This window comes from Orbicella faveolata, unplaced genomic scaffold, assembly GCF_042242905.1.
Source record: "Orbicella faveolata isolate gen_17 unplaced genomic scaffold, um_ofav_v1 contig_46, whole genome shotgun sequence".
In the NCBI taxonomy this organism is placed as follows: Eukaryota; Metazoa; Cnidaria; class Anthozoa; order Scleractinia; family Merulinidae; genus Orbicella; species Orbicella faveolata.
In genome coordinates, this window is record NW_028301576.1 from 30,629,026 (window position 1) to 30,645,362 (window position 16,337).

At 43.5% G+C, this 16,337-nt stretch overlaps 1 protein-coding gene and 2 pseudogenes across 3 annotated transcripts in view; 2 read left to right on the top strand and 1 right to left on the bottom strand.

Annotated features, from left to right (window-relative positions):
- Positions 1-16,337, top strand: part of LOC110059814 (uncharacterized) — a 55,249-nt gene that overhangs the window by 29,151 nt on the left and 9,761 nt on the right. For 2 of the 3 annotated variants that reach the window (XM_089277119.1, XM_089277121.1), the window contains 2 exons: positions 135-1,686; positions 3,135-6,667. In XM_089277119.1, the coding sequence (XP_089133245.1) occupies positions 135-1,686; positions 3,135-3,237 (1,655 nt within the window). In that variant the 3' untranslated portion in view covers positions 3,238-6,667. Of the gene's footprint in view, positions 1-134; positions 1,687-3,134; positions 6,668-16,337 lie in introns of those variants that run through there. The other variant, XM_089277120.1, reaches the window with a different exon arrangement.
- On the top strand, positions 9,323-11,000 carry LOC149099643 (uncharacterized; annotated as a pseudogene).
- LOC149099644 (uncharacterized) lies at positions 13,486-14,696 on the bottom strand (annotated as a pseudogene).

Below are 16,337 nucleotides of genomic sequence, written 5' to 3' on the forward strand. Positions count from 1 at the left end.
ACTATAAAATTCGGGCAGAGTGTTTAACAACAACTTTTCACTTCTTCTTCAAGTGAAAACCAATGTTACATAGGCCACGGTATAAGCGAAATAGTTCTCAACCATTTTTCTTTCCTTTTTTGGTTTTCTCACAGTTGAAAAGTTTTCTGGTTCAGCATTGGACATCGGCGTGCCAAGTCCACATTCTTCATTCAAGGCAATTAAGATCAATACCACCTTGACCAGTTTAAATTTGAGTGGCAAAATGATTGGTGATCATGATGTGCGTTCTCTCTCTGAGGATCTTAATGTCAACAATACGTTAACCAATCTAAATGTAAGTGGGAACCACATTGGTCATAATGGTGCGGGTCATCTCTCTAAAGCCCTAAAAGTGAATGGAACTTTGACCAATCTGAATGTGAGTGGGAACCACATTAGTGATAGTGGCGCATGTCATCTCTCTGAAGCACTAAAAATGAATGGAACGTTGGCTAATCTAAACGTGAGTGAGAACAGCATTGGTGAAAGTGGAGCGTGTCATCTCTCTGAAGCCCTAAAAGTGAATGGAACGTTGGCTGATCTAAATGTGAGTTGGAACAAACTTGGTGAAAGTGGAGCGTGTCGGCTCTCTGAAGCCCTTAAAGTGAATAGAACGTTGGCTAATCTGGATGTGAGCGGCAACAAGATTGGTGAAAGTGGAGCGTGTCATCTCTCTGAAGCCCTAAAAGTGAATGGAACTTTGACCAATCTGAATTTGAGTGGGAACAACATCGGTGATAGTGGTGCGGATCATCTCTCTGAAGCACTAAAAATGAATGGAACGTTGGCTAATCTAAACGTGAGTGAGAACAGCATTAGTGAAAGTGGAGCGTGTTATCTCTCTGAAGCCTTAAAAGTGAATGAATCGTTGACTAATCTGGATGTGTACAACAACGAAATTGGTGATAGTGGTATGGCTCATCTCTCTGAAGCTCTAAAAGTGAATGTAACTTTGACTAATCTGGATGTGACTGCGAACACGATTGGTGAAAGTGGAGCGTGTCATCTTTCTGAAGCCCTAAAAGTGAATGGAACTTTGACTAATCTGAACGTAAATTGGAACAGCATTAATGAAAGTGGTGCGGGTCATCTTTCTAAAGCTCTAAAAGTAAATGGAACGTTGGCTAAACTAAATGTGATTTCAAACAACATTGGTGATAGTGGTGCAGGACATCTCTCTGAAGCTCTAAAAGTGAATGGAACGCTGGCTAACCTGAATGTGAGTTGGAACAACATTGGTGATAGTGGTGCGGGTCATCTCTCTGAAGCTCTAAAAGTGAACGGAACGTTGGCTTATCTGAATGTGACCGGCAACAAAATTGGTGATAGCGGTGCGATTCATCTCTCTGAAGCCCTAAAAGTGAATGAAACGTTGGCTAATCTGAATGTGAGCGGCAACAAAATTGGTGATAGTGGTGCGGGTCTTCTCTCTGAAGCCCTAAAAGTGAATGGAACGTTGGTTAATCTGAATATGACATGGAACAATATTGGTGATACTGGTGCAGGTCATCTCTCTGAAGCCCTTAAAGTGAATAGAACGTCGACTGATCTGGACAAGAGCAAGGACAACATTGGTGATAGTGCTGCGTGTCATCTGATTGGGCTTACTCTCCAGCGCAACGTTCGCAGTTTCTTGAAAAAAGTATTCCCAAAAAATGAAGAAAGGTAAACATAAAGTAAATAAAGATTACTCCATGATGAAAAATATGCAAACAGCAAATAGTTTAAGATCGCCAGTTATTTATCGGGCGAAAGTTTTGAATTTGATGAGTACATGTTAGTGTAGTGTTACCAATTTTAATTTTTAGCCAGTCACAGCGCCGCAGATATTGTCGTCATTCTCTTAAAAAATTGTCAAAAACTGGTATGTTAATTTATTCGTCCCTTGTTGTGACAAACGATCGAGCGGTTGCGAGCTGATGTTCCCTTTCGTCTCTCACCGAGCAGAAAGGGAAGGGAATCTCTGTTTGCAGGTTAGAGTGACGATGATCTCGTAAGCTGCTTTGGACAGTCTTTGAACAGAAGAGGTCGCGTTTTTTGTGCGACTTGATTCAGTATAAATTCAAGGAACTATTTGAGTCTGCGCGGTACATTCGACTCCTCTCGCTTCACTCTTTGCCTTCAAGTCAGTTTTCAGCGATTTGATGGGTCATTAATTTTGGAAAGAGTAAACTCTGCGATTTACGGCCTCAAGTTTGAAATTAACCTTTCTCTGGCAATTTCTTTGAAGCGCGTGGTTTTTGGTACAACGGCTATCTGTACAACTTTGTACGTTCGTTCATTACTAGTAAACATTCATCGTTCCCGTTGTTGCTTGAGCGAATGAAATTTCATTGTTCATGGTTCTGCTTGACTAAGCTTTGTCAACCGTTTCCGGGAACAATGTTTAAACTTAGAGCTTCTCGCTACCTTGTAAACGAAAAAAAAAAAAAAAACTATACACATGAAAGAAATGTTGTCAACAAAAACTGCTTCCAATTTTACAGCCCAAAAGATGCCTTTTTCTTCGAGACACCTTCACTTAAGTTGTAAACACAGTCACAAGTCATAAGTTCAAAGGAAGTTCAACTAAACAGAGGAGAAAAAAAGTATGGTTTTTATAGAAGGCGTTTTCACGGACGTCAAGGCAGCCATATTGGTGTTCCGAACCAATCCTGTGGGAGTTTAACTCTTTTCTAAGGCCCCGTTCACACTACCCCGAAGGAATTTGAAAACGCAACAATCACCTATCATTTTGGATTTGTGCTTGAAGAAACCTCGGCCATGGGAATCTCATGACTATCGTGACGTCATCGTTTTCGAAAGGCTCCGTTTTCAAAATGTTTTTCATCCACACTAAAAAACACAAGCCGCCGTTTCCAAATTTCTCGGGTTTGAAGAGTGTTTTTTAAAAGCTCCGTCTCCGTGACGGATTAGAGTGGACGGGAAGCCCAACCAGAGAAAAAAGCTGCGTTTTCAAATTTCTCCAGCGTTGTGTGAACAAGGCCTAATGTAAACAGTTTCTCTTGCTCCAATAAATTTGCATCGCTACTGGCCACGTGAATAGAAACGCTCTATAAAGCACAATTATACGATATTACAGAATCGATGTCTTTTTCTCACGAATTCTATAGAACTACATTGGAATCTCCCAAGTGCAAGCAAAGGGAAAATCCTGACAGGTTTGCTCGCAATATGGGAAGAGGTAGGTGGACCATACAATTTACAATCTGGTAAGTCTTTTCATGGAATTAAGAGTGACTGTATAACAATCGACCAAAATCGACTTGCGGTAGCACAAGTCGAAAAATCGATTTCACTCGTATTTTGCCCATAGATAGGTCCTAGTGAGAATACAAACGGACCGTAATTAGTTACTTCTAATACGGCTTACTTTTGGTAGAATTTTGCGAAAAACAATTTCGTCCCGATTGAGCTGAAAATCTACTTCCGGTTATGCTGAATTTTCTGAGTATTTGATCGCATCGCACATCACACAGCAGGTACTTGAGAATCTTTCAGTGATATGCATATTCAGCTCAGGTCTTCATGGTACCACTGAACGAAAAGTAGCATAAATCAAAGTTAGTTTTAAGCCCGGACCGAGATCGAACAGAAACGAATAATTTGACAATGTGTTGCAAGCAAATTATAGCACTAAAATATCACTTTTTTTCTATGGGCTATAACTTTAAATGCCTTAAAAAACTTCCTACTGGTTAACTATACACCCAACTGTTTGAAAATCAAAAAAATACCTCTGGGGAAATGGTTTTAAGACCGAATTTACCAAAGGACCAGGCAGGGGTGATACATGCCATCTCTTCCTTTTGGATGAAACTTTGCCAGATTGAAGGTACCACCCAACAACTCTAAAAGACAAAGTGGGCCGGCTTTGTGATTTTTCCCTTAGGAGTTAGACCACCCCCCTGATGTTTTGCCCAAAATCCCAAAAATGTCACTAAAATAAGCATCAAATTTAAACACCGCTCCTGCTTACAGAATACATTGAATTTTATTGGTATTTCACACAAATAAAGATTGGACCTATCTTAGTTCACACCAGGAATTTCAAGTCATTTGAAGTGACAGGTGCCAATCAAAGAATGTCATTTCCTACCCATGTCCGAGAACATTTAGCTGTAAGGCAAATTAGCTCAAATTCTGACTCAAATATTGCTTAAATCCAACTTCCTAAATCAAAACTAATTTCATCACAGTTAAGAGTCACCCTTGGCCTGATGAAATCAAGAATCAAATTTTTGGCATCTGTTATTTTTTGGTAACAAAAGCTGTTCAAACAACATGACAAGAGGCTAGTTTTAACAAAGAGACAAGGGCGAAATCTAAAAATATTAGATATTATAGAATCAGTTTATCAAAGTTATTTCTATGTTAATGTCATTAACAAAGTCTTTGAATATTATTTGAAGCAGTGGAAGCTCAATGAATGCAAAACTATTTGCAATATCCCTCAACCCTCGGACGTACAACGGGTGGGGGGGGGGTGGTGGTTGCCATCCCCCCAATAAGGTATTTTTAAAATTTTGAAAAGACGATTTTCTCTAAGGGGCTGAAACTTTCATTAGCTGTTCATTCATTCTTCGCGGATATTTTGATATGTCAACTGTGTGCCCATCATTTTTATGTTTCCATAGCAACCACTAGTTTCGTGTAGGTTTGGCCAAAAATCAACTTTTTGACATAATTCTGTATTTTTTCCAGTTTTCTTCATCAAATTCCAGAAATTCACCAATTTGTACATTTCATAAGCATACTGGCTTGATTTTGTATTAATGTCCATTATTTCTTGACTTTTTTTTGAAAAAAAAAAGTAAAATCGGGTCAAATGCGGGTCAAATGACATCATTTGGCATCATATGACGTCACAACCAACAAATATGATATCATTTTGTAGAACAAGCTCAGGGCTATCTAATCACTGTAAATTTATTTTGCTGTGCCTAAACAGAGCGCGAACCGAAGAGGGTCCATCCATTTCCCCCTTATACCACAGTGGGGGTACTAGTTAGCTTGTACATCCGAGGGTTAAAATAACAGTGCAAAACACCTAAATTCTATTCGTAAAATCTAAATATGGAAATGAACGGCCGTGATGTTTGAATTCTAAAACATTGACTAGTTAGATGAGAGTTTTTCTCGGCATATCTTGCTTTTTAGATTACTCTTGAAACCCTGCTCAATCATCACAGTTCAAATACTTGATCTTGCAATTGATTATTGTCAACTCTTACTTTACACTCAGCATACAAACTCATCAATCCTGAGAAGTATTCTTTGCTGAAATTATTGTTTCCCCTCATTCCGAGCTCAAAAAACCCTTGAAATTTTCCTTTTTCTGCATCAGGCATGCAAGGAAATCTTGGTAAACACGTACAGTTTGTATATAATACTTCAACTGTAAGATTGAGCTTTAGCTAGCTTTTATAAAAATGCGTTTTTCTTTTGAAAGTTCCTATACTGAATTAACCGCAGATAAAGGTTATACCTCAACGATGTTAGCACAAAACATTGTAAATAATCGCATGTCTGCGAGTAAGATGTGTGAAAAACATTGCAATTCTGAGGAAAAATTGAGCCTCAAGAAGATCTAGTAGCTGAAATTATCTGAAAACTAGGGTCCAAGCGAGCACATATGACAACATACACGCACCAGTGCCTTAGGTCTAGCAAGATTTGGCCCAGTTGAACTTTTTTAATTTTTCTAGGCACTCAAGAAGCTTGAGTGGCTCTTGGCTATCGTTTTCTTTTCTGCTCAGTGACCTCCTGTGTATATCCGTAACTCCATGGCGCTGTAAAATAAGTGATTTGTTTTTTCTGGTCACAAGACTGTATTACATATTCTACATGGTGGATGGTAAAGTAGCTGGCAAGAAGTACTCTCTTCATATTGCAAGCCTGGTCAAGATCTCTTCTGCTTCATCTTGAGACAGACTCAGATCAGCCTGGTGTATGGCTAGTCGGCCACTTCTGTACATTACAGACAATATGCTGAAGTACTGCGCTATTTGGTCTGCAGCAAGCTACTCTTCTTTGCTGGACATTTTCCTGCCACTACTGCCTTGCACAGTCTCATCTTACTACACTCATTCACTACACTTTCGTCCTGTCCCCTCACCTTCCAAGAATGTTCTTTTCGGATATGTGTTCACTTTCTCAGAAAAGCGGGTTCCTCTTCGTGATGTTTTCAGACCCATCCCTTTGAGATTTCTCATGTGGACCATGATCACTAAAGGACGTTTGGGATTTCAACCCATTTTATCTTGATGCTGTCTATGCCGTTTCTCTCTCTAGCTTCATTAGTCGTTTACCCGCATACATGTGTCTCTGCAGACTGCAAAAGACTGCTATGCTTTGTGAATCCCTCTTCAGGGTAGGAGGAATACACTCTTGTAGCTTTGAAAACTTGGGACTCTTCTTCAATAGATTGCGAGGTCCTAGACCATAGTTAATAGAGGGGAATGGTTATGAAGCCCGCCAAACATCAAAGGAGCAAACAAAGATGCCAAGATTTGTGTTGGAAGGTCCACGACGGTGCAAAATCTTTTTTTTGCGCTCATACACTGTGCATGAATTACGTAACTCGGTCAGTAAAATACAATAATTGTGTTTTGTGCACGGTCAAAGCCAAAAAAGAGAACAAAAACGTACAACAAAGAACTTTGTTGAGTTTCATAATAATCCCCTTCTATTAACTATGCCTAGACTGAGGCTGTTGGAGCTGACACTTTGCAGTACATTTAAGGGCTGCTCTATGCATAAGTCTGTAGGCCCTTGAGGTCTTCCAAATCCATTCCTCTTGAGCAGGTGCGAAACGTTTACCAGGACCCACATCATAAGCCTCCTACACTTTCAAACCTCAGGACTTGAAGCGAAAAAATTTTAGAGACAGGATGTTGTGTGCTTCAAGATAAAATTCAATGTATTCTGTAAGCAGGAGCGGTGTTTAAATTTGATGCTTATTTTAGTGACATTTTTGGGATTTTGGGCAAAACACCAGGGGGGTGGTCTAACTCCTAAGGGAAAAATCACAACGCCGGCCCACTTTGTCTTTTAGAATTGTTGGGTAGTACCTTCAATCTGGCAAAGTTTCATCCAAAAGAAGAGATGGCATGTATCACCCCTGCCTGGTCCTCTGGTAAACTCGGTCTTAAGTAGGTCACCTTGACCTGTGTTTCTCATGAATTTTGCCCAAATATTCGCCGTTGGAATGTAATCATTAGGGACTTTTAAGATATGATACGGCTAGGCTGTAGTACGGCAGCAGATAGCGAAGATCGCTTCGGGTGACGTCATGACGCGCGTACCAGTGCGGCTTTCCCGCCGTAGCCTCGCTTTCTACCACGGGAAAGTGCCTGGTTTTACGTACTCATTTTAACGCTTTTTTCACTGTTTGAACAGCCTAGTTTGAAGCTAAAGTTCTCAATCATAAAAATCAGTTCTAAGATCATTGTTTCTTTGTCATTTGCACGATTTTAACACCTACCGCTAGATGATCAATTCAGCCACATTAGTATCGGGCCGAACAGCCGTAGATAAGAAAGCTTCGTTTGTTCTAATCTGAGCTATAATTGTTTATTACTGTTCAAAATGTATTTTATTATAATCGAAAGTTTTGTATTTTCGGGCTCATCACGTAATCGTTGTTCGTACAACCTGTCCGTATTAAAATCGAGCTTTTTTATATCAGAGTTTATACTTTGTTTTGTGGTTAAAATTACAGGCGGTTCCACCAAGTTCTAAAAGGCAAATCTGAGTTCTGGGAGATGTAAGACGGATACAGGAGAAGAAAATCATTGTCAGTAATCAAGCCTATTTCGTATGAAAGTAGAATAATATCTGGTCTCCTTGAAAGTAGTCATTTTTGTAAAGACTGCACCTACCGTTGCCGTACAGCAAAATCTTAATCATTTGAGTTTGGCGGGTAAAACACCGTTGTCAGCCTAGTCCCTCACGGCCAAAGTAGCCGTAGTAGCACCTCGCCGTAGCGTATCTTAAAGTCCCTAATGGTGTGACACGGGAAGTTACCCTCGAACAAATATTCGTTTCCGACAACCTGCCGAAAGCAATCTTTGGAAAGTTGTATGCGGATAAAATAATGATAAATGGTTTCTGTGTAATTTTGTATAAATGTATTTTTTTCATCTGCCTCGCAACACTCACGACACCCCTGATATAGAACGTGACTGCAGAGTCCTCGAGGAAATGATTGTAGATGTTACACAAAGGTTGTTCATTTCCAGAACATGGGTCACTTTAAAAGTACTTTCGCTGATTGTGAATGGCCGTTTTAGAGATAAATTTAACCAATTCTCTATGGTTAATGGTAATTAGATCATTGAAAAATTAGTTCAAGATGAAATACCATAAATTTAGAAAAACTACTAACTACGTGTCAGCTTTTCCAGCAGTATAACAAATTTGTACGTTCACAATATGCTCAACCTGAACTAGAAAATGCTAACGGCAAGAGGCCGGAGTTCTAAAATTTAGCCCAGGAAGAGACTGTGTTTGCGTTTCAATCATATTGGTACACGTTTGCTAAAAAAATCAACTTTTTAAACTTTAGTTGTTTGATCAATGTGTGTCACTTTTAGACATTGTATTATTCTATTTGTTACCTGTCTTTGAAGTTTGCTGGTCATATAATATTGGTCGATCTTAATTAAAGTACCAGTCCCGCCGGACCCTTTTGCTGAATTTTGCCTCCTAAGGTGATTCCTCAGAAATAACAGTTGTCGCACGTTTTTTTTCTTAGGAACAGTTTTTGCTTAGGCTAGTCGGGTAGCCGTATCCACCACCCGAGGGTAAGGCTACACGTAGGCTACACGCTGCTCGGAAAAGAAACATGATGGGCAAACTCCTTTATGTCCGCACTGGTTTTAATCACCCATGGGGGTGCTCGTCGTACCTGGCTTTTACATAGTGATAAATAAACAAATCTTCTCCATTTTAAGATATGTTACGAGTGGTGTAAGACGCTCGTGAGTGCCCAAGCCAATCAGAGCAGATAAGATTTTTTGACTGGACCAAAGAACAAAGTCAAAACAGAGACAAAAAGCCTTATTTTGAGTCTCGCCTCGCGGCTCGACTCAAAAGCAGAAAGTTGAATTTGGCCGTTCCCAAAACATGCACTATACATGTGTGTAATACTGCCCGGAGCGCTTCGATCTAGGCCTTATTCTGGCTTTGTGCGGCGCCTCCGGTCTCTGTCTCAGAAAAAAATCCCAATTGAACAAGCCGCGTGACTTGATATAAAGCAATCATTGCCGCGTCAAGATTTTCATCTGACGTGCTGGACATGTTCTACGGCCCCATCCCGCGCGAAGAGAACGAAAGACTTAAGCCCCCCATCAGGCCCAGGAGGGATTTTGATTTTGAGTTGGTAAGAAACAACCGCAATGAATGGCTTCGTGTATGGAAAATGGCAGTTCCAGAAGCCTATAAATTCAAAGCCGACCTTCTGAAATTCGCACAAAAAACGAAATCAAGATTTAACGAAGTGATAGAAGATGAAATTCAAACCCTAAAGAGCGTTTAAACGCAGTTCGTGCTTAATGTTAAGTTTTCGATAACTAGAGATGATGAAAAACAAGAAATAAAACACTATTTCAAACAGAGACTCTGCGGTTTTCAACAGAAACAACGTGACAACAGTAAACAACGTATTTCGCCGATTCATTGATGAAGTCAAAGGCGAAATAGAAGCATGGAAGAAGTGGCTCAGGCTGGGTGGTAGAAGGCGTCTTGGCAGCCTTCGTTAATGTCGCCCAACACAAACCCTTTCGTGGAGGCAGCTACATGCCGCTGCTCAAAAAGCTACAAAACAAAAAAGCGATCATCAACGTCCAAAACAGAGACAACGAGTGCTTGAGATGGGCGCTGCGTGCGGGAAAATGGAAAAAATGTATCAAGAACGTAAAGTTACCCCTAAAGAAGACGGGCTGAATTTTACAGGAATAGACATTCCAACGCCCGTATCACAGATTAATAAGCTGGAAAAGCAAAACCCGCACCTGGCAATAAACGTGTTTAGCTGGGAAAAAGACCGCGTGACGTGCATAGGCTCGAAGAAAAATAGGGCCTTCCAAGATATCAACTTGATGTTGATACAGAACAATGAAAAATCTCATTATACCTTCGTGAGAAGGCTGAGCGCGCTGCTGCACGGCCAAAGCAAGCACTGTGCCATAACACATTTCTGCGAACGCTGTCTGCATGACTACACGACGGCGGAGCTGATGAAAAGGCACAAACCGGAATGCCGAGGGCAGCTGAAATGGCCCACAAGGACCGAGCTGCCTAAAGAGGGTGAAAACAAAGTCAAGTTCAAGAACCACCACAAGCAGATGAAAGCGCCGTTCGTGGTGTACGCCGACTTTGAGTCTTTAATAAGGGAATACCGGGGAGCCGCGCACAATGCCTGCAACCTCAAGCTCCGCTTAAACCCCAAAACGGCGCCGATCCCGGTGGTCTTCCACAACCTGAAGGGCTATGACGGACACCTGCTGATGCAGGCGATGGCGAGGGTGCAGGGATAAATCAGTTGCATCCCGAACAACACAGAGAAATACATCTCCTCTTCACTTGGAAACCTGAAGTTCATAGATGAATTTCATGATGAGCATCCTAGACGCACTGGTAAAGGGCAGCGTACCAGAAGACATGAAATTAACGAAAAAAACTTACGACGACAGCGAAAAGAGGAAACGGCTCCTTAAGCTTGCTGAACACAGTTTTTGATACCTGTGTTTGATTCACCTTTTTCTCTGAAACCCTTGATCCCTCGGTCGCCAAAAATGGCAGCAAGCAAATTAACAACACAAACTTTGGTTTTTTGATGGTTAACCTGACGTATGTGCCGTTATCATGGCAATATGAATAAATATAAACAGGCCTTTAAAATCGGTTTTGTTTATTTGTAGAAAATGTAGTCATACGATTTTGTTTATAATTTGCATGCAACAAGCTTGTTACGATTCTCACCATTTTGCTAATAATTTAACAGAGAGATCTTTAACTATCCCTTGTTGAGGGTTCACTGGAAAATCTAGAATTTCCTTTGTTAAAGTTTAATTATTTTCAATACTCCAGTTACTTATTTCCTAAAGTATTTTCGTGCCAAATTTCGTGAAATTCTAATGAGTGGTTCTCGAGAAATAGGCGTATTTCCGAGAGTGCAATTTTTCATTCAATCGCAATTTTTTGACTTACTACGCATGCGCTGCATTTAACTGGGTTCTTTCGGTAACAGAGAAAAAGCTGAGAATTGCTGGGTTTTTTACATCGTTACCTTTTCTAACATATCTTTGTAATAAAAGACTAAAGCAATCAATACACTGCGTTCAATTATAGAGAAAAGTAGTACAGATGGTGCGGGTGTCGAGTAAATAAAATGATCGCTCTATTGACGGCATGCTTGTTTTTTGCAATCCTTGTGCGCGCGCTGAATTGCATCAGGAAAAACGCGCGCGAAAACTGTGTTCGGCCACCTTAAGAAGGGGATTTACCCGTACGGGTACATGGACAGCTTTAAAAGGTTCGCCGAGACAGAACTCCCAGCTAAAGAACAGTTCTACTCGAAGCTGGTTGGCAAAGGGATAACCGACGAAGAGTACGCCTACGCGAAGAAGGTCTAGGCCGAGTTCGGGTGCAAAAACCTAGGCGACTATCACGATCTGTGCGTGAAAACCGACGCGGTGCTGCTGGCAGATGTGTCCGAAAACTTCCGAAAAGTCTGCATGGGGCGCTACGGGCTAGATCCAGCCCATTATTACAAAGCCCCCGGCCTGAGTTGGGACGCGCTGCTGAAAAAGACCGGCGTAGAGCTACAGCTTTTGACCGAACTAGACATGCACCTGTTCATCGAAAAAGGCATGCGGAGCGGCATCTCGATGGCGAGCAAGCGGCACGCGAAGGCCAACAACCCGCGGGCCACCGACTACGACCCTGCTAAGCCTTCCAAATTCATCAAGTACCTGGACGCGAACAATCTGTACGGCTGGGTCAGGAGCCTGCCGCTGCCTAAAGGAGGCTTCAAGTGGAAGAGAGTGATGCCTACACAAGAGCAAATCATGAAACTGAGAGAAAACTCCAAGAAAGGGTGGATCTTGGAGGTGAACCTGAAGTATCCAGAGGAGCTGCACGAAGCTCACAGCAGCTATCCTCTTGTGCCAGAGAAAAAGGCTATAGGGGTGGAGCAGATGTCGGAATACCAAAAAAGAATGACGGAAGACCTGGGGCTAGATTTTCCGAAAAGCGAGAAACTGGTGCTCACGCTGGAGGACAAACATCGGTACGTCGTCCATTAAAAGGACCTGCAGTTTTATCTAAGCCAGGGGATGCGTTTGAAAAAGGACCACCGGGTGATCGAGTTCGACTAGGAGCGGTAGATGGAGCCCTACATCCGGATGAACACGGAGTTTAGGAAAGAAGCGAAGAGCGAGTTTGAGACCAACTTCTACAAGCTGATAAACAACTCAGTGTTTGGAAAAACGATGAAAAACCTGAGAAACCGTGTCGACGTGACGATCGTCCGCAGCTGGGAGACAGACAAGATCCGCCGCCTGGTGGCCCGCCCCTCATATGCAAGGCACGAGATCTTCAGAAACGACCTGGTGGGCATCCACATGCACAAAACTCGGCTGCTCTTGAACAAGCCGACCTACACCGGCATGACGATCTTGGAGAACAGTAAGATCTTGATGTACGACTTCGTTTACAACCGCATGAAAGCCCGGTACGGCCCCAAGTGCGAGTTGATTTACTCAGACACTGACAGCCTGCTCATGAAAATCGAGATGGACGACGTCTACAGAGATATGGCGGAAGACCTCGTCCTGCACGACACAAGCAATTATCCCAAAGGGCACCCGCTCTACAGCAGCAAAAACAAAAAGGTGCTGGGAAAGATGAAAGACGAGTGTGCGGGAAGGGTCATCGATGAAGCGGTGACTATACGGCCGAAAATGTATTCGATCATGGAAGAAAAAGAAAAAAATGTCAAGAAAGCCAAGAAAGTAAAAAAGAACGTGGTGGAAAAAGAGATCCGGCATGAGCAATACAAAGAGGCGCTTTTCGAGAAAAAGCAGTTTTGGAACGGGATGAACATTCTTCGCAGTGAGGGCCACGAGGTATTTGGCATGCATGTGAATAAGGTTTCACTGTCGTCCTTTGATACAAAGCGTTGGGTAGCGGATGACGGCGTGCACACACTGGCATACGGGCACAAAGACATCATCAGGCAGACGTTGCCTCGACTACTCGAGGCGGAAGCTGTGTATTTGGAGGCACAACCAACAGTTCTTCGCGAACAAAGCCGCGCTTAGGCCCGTCAGACAAATAATAGACAACAGGCTCGTTCGGCTTAGTCACAGCTCTTTCAAGATGGTATCCTTTCAAAGACCAGATTGGGTCTGTGGCACTTTTTGACTCCCCTTCAAGTTCACCGGGCTGATACAAATTTTACATTAATGAGTGGGGGAGCTTTTTTTCTTTCAAGCCAACAGGTCTGGAATACTTTGTGGAGGGTGTGGAGTTGACAGACTTCTCTTTGATTGCGACAGTTGGTTTTTTTCCGATAAGACTAATCACTTCTTTGTTCAGAGCGGCAACAACATCAGGGAGCCTTTTAACCCACGCGGTTGACCGCTGGCCCGCAGGCGGCAGCATTTCTACGGCATACTGATGACCAAACAAGCGCTCGGCGAGCGTGCGATTGAAACGTTCAACGATAGCCTGGTCTCTGTGAATTTCAGTACGCCCGCGGCGAACATATGTTTTGTGGTTTTCCATTTCTTTGGTCACGCTTCCCATGAACTCGCGCTCAGGGTCCACCTGCAGCAGCTGAGGCCACGTCAAAGGGCTGTGCTTGTAAATCGACTGAAAAGTTTTTGCAACCTCAGCTGAGTCTTTGGAGGTCAGAGGCTCAGTCTCTTTGTAACGGCTGGCGACGTCGACAACGGTCAGCGCGTATTTGTAAACTTTGCGGCCGCGCGGGAGCTTGTCGTGAGGCAGAAAAAGAAGGTCTGCTTGGTGGACCGCGTTAGGCGCCGAATTTGGGGCGAGGAATGTAGCGCGGCGCGGGGAGATAGATCTGCTAGAGAGCCTGTTTGATGAGCTACTGCCTTGCGGCTTCTTCAGGGACTTTAGCAGCGTCCGCTAATTTTTTGATGGCAGCGATGCCTTTCCAGTAGCCCCAGTAGACTTTGGCAAGCTTGGTGTCCATATTTTGTAATAGCGCGTTTACTCAAAGAAAACGAAAAGCCACGTGGTCAAGAGCGAGCGCGCTACCGCCCACAAAAAGCAGCTCACCTTGTTTCTGCTGCCCACTGGGTTGATAAAAGGCAGCGAATCGAGGCTCTTTGGGTGGGGTGATTTGCTTGTCTGGGTGGGCCTGGTTATAGAGTTTGAACGCCTAATCGGTGTTTGTGAAGTTCTACGCCGCCTGTTCTTTGATTTCCCTGTTGGTTTGGATCCAATCAAGAAGCTTGATGCCGTCGCGCGTACTTGGCCATAGCGGCCTGATAATCTTCAAGGGCTTTGTCGTGCCTCTTTTTCTCTTCTAACGCGGCCTTGCCGTTGTCGCCAGACAAATATTTAGCAGGATAGTTGCCGCCGGTGAAAGCAGCGGCGTTAAGAACCGCGCCCCCGATCATCATCGCAATGCTCGCCATCGTTAAAATCAAATGTCTTTCTAACCAGAGGTCGGAAGGATCTTTTTGTCTTCCAGGTACTGTTTTAACGCGATGCTGCCGGCCAGGACGACGGTAAATTTTGCATAGTTCATGCCGCTGCTGCTGGGGTCAACAGTGAAATTCTCTTTCAACATCTTTCTTGTAATCCAGCCGATGCCGGCGGCTAAGCCAGTAAGAACGGCTGCATCCATGATCGTTTTAACGAGCTTGTTGTCGAAGAAGAGGGTATGCGGTTGAGTTTTTATTTTTCAAATGTCAATCCATTGGCCGGAGCCCTCTTCCTTGTTAAGGTTGCCTCGCCCGAACTTGTTCGGGAATCGGCTGGTCGTGGTGGAGTGGCTGAGGAGGGGAGGATGGAGGCTGAACGCTTTGGGAGCTTTGCTGGCTGAAAACCTTTTTTTATTTCTTCGCGTTTGTAGTAGAGTCCGATGAGGGAAACCAAAATGCTGTTTATAGTGAGCCATTGAGTCGTAATGATAACGTTTTTTGTGTCTTCGTTGGTTCCACCGGACGACTCGGCGCTTGGATGATTTTTCCTTTCACCAGCCCCGCTAGCGGGGCCACCAGTGAAAGGAGGAACGAGGCCAGCAGCTACAGCAGCCTCAGCGGCTTTTTTCTGTGCTTCGCGCGCCTGTCTTGTTCTCTCAGCGACAGCTTTGCCCGTAGCCACCCGCTTCTCGCTTTTCGCTGGCCAGGTGGTTGGTATTTTTGAAATCACCTGCCCCGCTGGCGGGGCTATCTGCTCACTCGCAGCTGGCTGTGGCCTGGTTGTCGCTTCAGCTGCAGTTTGAGTGTTTTCTGAATCCGCCATTATTTTAGTGAACAAAAATATTTAATTGAGGAATTGCTGGCCAATTATTCAGCAGTTTGCTTAACAACTGTGGAGCCGGGTGTTTCATTAAACGGATACCCGGCCGCATCACGAGAAGGGTGGGTCTGCGAAGAATTGAAATCGATATGTTTTGTTGTGATCAGCTCCGCGTTGGTCACCGCGAACAACCGCCCACATCTCAAGGCATGGCCGCCTGCCACGGCAGACAGCTCTTTAGTGATGATATAATCATTTTTCAGCTCATTCTGCAAAGCATCAGCATCTTTCACCCGCACCACCACGCCCACCGCTTTCGTGGCCAACGTCAGGAAGCTTTCAATCAAAGTTTCAGTGGTCTTGGCGCCAACGTACGTCTCGTATCTTTTGTAGTGCTTTTCAACCTTTTTGTCAGTAAAGCGCTTCACCTGCTCGTGTGGCAGGTGCACGCCAACCGATTCTTTTGCTTTGCCTGTGGAAACAAGAAATGCAAGCTGTTCACGCATGGACGGGATGTCTGGCTGAACAAGAGCGTTGCCGCCGGGAGAGCCTGAGGGCTCGGTTTCGAATATCTGCATGACTTCTGCTTCCAAAGCTTTGGTTTCATCGGTCGAATGGGCCGCCATCTTTGCTTTGCGCTTCTTTTTTAATTCGAAAATTCAATCTCGTAAGGGGCGCGGAGAAAAAACACAAGGTAGCAGAACTCGCGCTCTTTCAGCCTAGCAATCAGTTACTTAAGGGCCTCTTGAGAAAGCTCTCCCGCGTAATCTTCAAAAATCGCCTTCGTTGTTTTAGCCGAAGGGGTGTAAAAT